Source organism: Sinocyclocheilus anshuiensis, unplaced genomic scaffold (genome assembly GCF_001515605.1).
Source record: "Sinocyclocheilus anshuiensis isolate Anshui unplaced genomic scaffold, SAMN03320099.WGS_v1.1 scaffold1081, whole genome shotgun sequence".
Taxonomy (NCBI): domain Eukaryota; kingdom Metazoa; phylum Chordata; class Actinopteri; order Cypriniformes; family Cyprinidae; genus Sinocyclocheilus; species Sinocyclocheilus anshuiensis.
Window position 1 is genome coordinate 449422 of NW_015555831.1, and position 3858 is coordinate 453279.

The 3858-nt window shown below is 36.5% G+C and overlaps 1 protein-coding gene and 1 long non-coding RNA gene across 2 annotated transcripts in view; one reads left to right on the plus strand and one right to left on the minus strand.

The window, feature by feature from the left end:
* The window catches only part of LOC107675405 (uncharacterized), a 20520-nt gene that overhangs the window by 9964 nt on the left and 6698 nt on the right, over positions 1–3858 (plus strand). Inside the window, exon 2 of the long non-coding RNA XR_001632595.1 lies at positions 2476–2494. This is a non-coding gene — a long non-coding RNA (uncharacterized LOC107675405). The remainder of the gene's footprint in view (positions 1–2475; positions 2495–3858) is intronic.
* Positions 1–3858, minus strand: part of LOC107675403 (14-3-3 protein epsilon-like) — a 14082-nt gene that overhangs the window by 5661 nt on the left and 4563 nt on the right. The window contains exons 4-5 of the mRNA XM_016469713.1: positions 2006–2212; positions 716–852 (exon numbers count right to left, since the gene is read on the minus strand). Coding sequence (XP_016325199.1) covers positions 716–852; positions 2006–2212 — 344 coding nt within the window. The remainder of the gene's footprint in view (positions 1–715; positions 853–2005; positions 2213–3858) is intronic.

A 3858-nucleotide genomic window follows, 5' to 3' on the forward strand; every position in this document is an offset into this window, starting at 1 on the left:
AAACTTCCAAAATCACCTTAGATAAACGGCAAAAGTCAACAGGCTTTTCAAAATCCAAAATACTGCCAAACAGGTGCTTTTGCATCTCGTTTCGAAACTAAATCATCCGCGATCGTCTTGTCTGTCTCACCTCACTCTTCGTGTCAGTCAGCTGGACTCACTCACCTCACTGGAGAAATTAAATCTGATCTGTGATGCGACGGTCGTTTGGCACGCTGCATTGAGCAGCCGCGTTCAGTTTTAATTGTAGTGTCTGTTCTTTTACTGAACTAAATAATTTTTATTACTACAAAAAATCAAAACGACGGTGGGGGTTGGTGCCGCGGTGGGCAAGTGACATAACCGGTGTTGCGGCTTAACACCGGTATCACCGTCTATCGCGGCAAGCCTAACTCAGAGGAGTAGAAATATTACAATCCAATAAAATGTTTATATATATGTATGTATAAGTTTTCATTAAAGTTATCAAAAGTTCTTTATTAATTTGTTGTTTTACTGAATTTGTCTCTCTCTTTTTCTATTTCAGACTACAACTTGTGGGATTACATGGTTTTATTATGGTCCTTTCTCTTAACCTCAAAACGCTCTTTAAACAAGCTGTCATTTTACCTCACGGTTCATTTCAGAACTTTTTTTTTTTATTACAATCATTATGTAATCCACTTTCACAGTGTTTGCTTCAGTCTACTATGGACATGTCCAGTGAGTGTCTCACCGTCTCCCTGTGTGTCTGAGGTCCAGAGCGTCAGGTTGTCCCGTAACAGCTGCATGATGAGCGTCGAGTCCTTGTAACTGTCCTCACTCAGCGTGTCCAGCTCCGCTATCGCATCGTCAAACGCCGCCTTCGCCAACCTGTTGGAGGAGCGAGAGGAGAGTCAGACTGGCTTTTTCAGAGGGGTTTCCCATAAGGCAGTGGTTCTCAAGCAGGGGGCTGCACCATGAAGTATTAAAATGAATAAAAAATATAATAAATTACTTACTAATTAAAAAGATCTCATTTGAAATGATAAACACAAAATGGAGATGTAGACTGAAATCATATTTCTTTTTCTCTCTAAATAACTATTGTTTTTATTAAACACCTGGAATCACAAAATGCATCACGGCTAATTACGTTTATAAATCAGCACTCCCATTTTCTGCTAATATATCAATAAGTCACATTTATTTTTATAGCAGTTTATACAATATAGACTGTTTCAAAGCAGCTTGACATGAATAATCAGGAAAATAACAGTGTTTATTTTCTACAGCACATCAATTTTGAATTCAGACAAGTGTTATTATTCAGCTCAAATCAGTTCATGTTCTCATCCTGCAGTTAAATTGATAATATTAATCAATATTAACTGTCTTTTAAATAAGATTGATATATTAGCAGGCTTCAAATATTGTGTCAGAAAACGGGGGTCTTCTCAAGGAACCGCTGCTGTTGGGAATCTAAAATGCAAATATTCCAGCAATGTGATGACATTAGTAATCATTAATATTTAATGTATAATGTCAACATTATTAATCATTAATATATATGCAAATGATTTTAAACTTTTAGGATGTACACAGCCACATTTATCGCACATATTTAGGAATCAACCTATGATAGCCATAGGCTTATTAACTAAAACCGAAACCATTAAAAAGAATAATTACGTGTGAAAAAATAAGCTTAAACTTATTTTATTTCAACTAGTTGCTAAGGGAGCATCTCATTTTCATTCAGTTTAACTTGATATACTAAAATAACTCAAACTATAAGTGAAATAAAAATGAATAAAAAAATAATAATTATAGAGATAAAAAAAAAAAACTACAAGCAAAAATTACTTTCAATTTAAAACGAAAACAGAAAATATCAAAATAAAAACTAGTTCAAAATATGAATAAAACTATACGAGTAGATCAGTTACACTAAAATAACACTGCTTAGCCATAGGCGTCTGCGCATATTAATATTGGACAGAAGCAAGTCAAAAAACAGTTTAAGCGAGGAGAGAAGAAGCCTAACCTGCAGGCGCGGTCGGGGGAATTAAGGATCTCGTAGTAGAAGACGGAGAAGTTGAGAGCGAGGCCGAGCCGGATGGGATGTGTGGGGGGGAGCTCAATCATGGCGATGTCACTGGCAGCTTTATACGCCACCAAACTGTTCTCCGCTGCTTCCTTCCTGTCATTACCTGTGGCAAACTCTGCTAGGTACCTGTCGTAGTCGCCTTTCCTGCAAACACACAAGACACAAAACCTAGTGTGGGTGAAGAGCTTCATTATCTTCTTATTAGCTACTATTCTGAGCTCTTATGCTGTCAGAAATGTGTTCAAAAATAGACAACACCGGTATAATGAATAAAGCAGGCTACTGTATGCTGGAGCATTAAAATACACACTATGCAAATTTTCTGGGTATTCACATGCCTTTTTTGGTAAAAAAAAAAAAGAAAAGAAATGAAAAGAAAAGAGAAAATAAGTATTATGCAGTTAAAGGGATAGTTCACCCAAAAATGTCTGGTTCACAAACAAATTATTCTTTTGAACTGGTTCTTTTTGTACCGTCTAAAACAGTTTGAGCTCGAGCAGCACAGATCTACAAGTTGCTCAATCAAAAGTCACTTTCAGACTCCGACTCGAAATGAGGAAAGAGTAGATGACGTTTTTAATGAAGTTCCAGACCGCATCAGTAAGTTCTTGGTCCTTGGTTCACTTCATTTTACCGCTGATTCGTTTACAAAAAAGGCACAATTCAACGCTGGATTTTCAGAAAGACTGAAACTAAAAGACGATGCTGTGTCGACTATATTGGATCTGACAGTAATGTCGCACCTCACGAGTGTGAGCAACTGTTTTTATTGCATGGTCACTATTGCTTTGTCTGTTATTACAGATCGTTTGATACATGGGTCAAAGACGTTAAGATGCCCGCATCAAAAGAAATTTACAAAAGTGATTTTATGTCCATAGAAAGCACATTAAATGCAAGTAAATTGTCTACTTTTAAGGTTTCAAATAAGTTTTTGGAGAATAAAATGTCAAAATTTGGTTGAAATAATGTTACATTGTCATTCAGTGTAACACAATATTTAAGTAAAAACTCAAACAACATGCTTATTCTGACGTGTACATATTAAAATATATAAAAGAATAAGGGAGCATATTAAATTTGACTGTGTTTTAAATTAGTAAAACATTCTTACTGACAAACGGGCAAAACTTAGGACAGTGGCAAATTTTACTAATTAGTATTTGGGGTGAAGGTAATTAGTCTTTTAATATGTCATAAATTGACTTTTGTTGTAAATATGCCTGACAAGATTGAAAGCAGTATTACACTTATTGTTTTTATGCTTAAACCCTTTTTTCCTTTTTTACCCATATACTGAGAATTTATGCTTTATTAACCTAATTCACAGCAGCGTCCATCTATGAAGGCTTTAGGCCAGGTCTGTCCAAACTCGGTCCTGGAGGGCCGGTGTCCTGCAGAGTTTAGCTCCAACCAGCTCCAAAACACCTGACTGGAAGTTTCTAGTAAGCCTAGTAAGAGCTTGATTAGCTGGTTCAGGTGTGTTTAATTAGGGTTGTAGCTAAAGTTTCTGCGTTCTCAGACCTCCTGTCATTATCACTGCCTTCAAAACTCTGCGGGACACAGGCCCTCCAGGACCGAGTTTGGATACCCCGCTATAGGCTGTCAAACACGCACAGCTGTTACCAAATCATACCAGTGGGTGTTTACTTCCGACTCTACAATCCATTTCGATGAGGAGGGTCAAAAAAGGACAGAAAATAGCCTATTACTTCTGAATTTTTATGTAAAAATCTTGATAACATTATAAGTGGACCTCAGAGAATAGTACAAAAAAACAAAGGCAGATA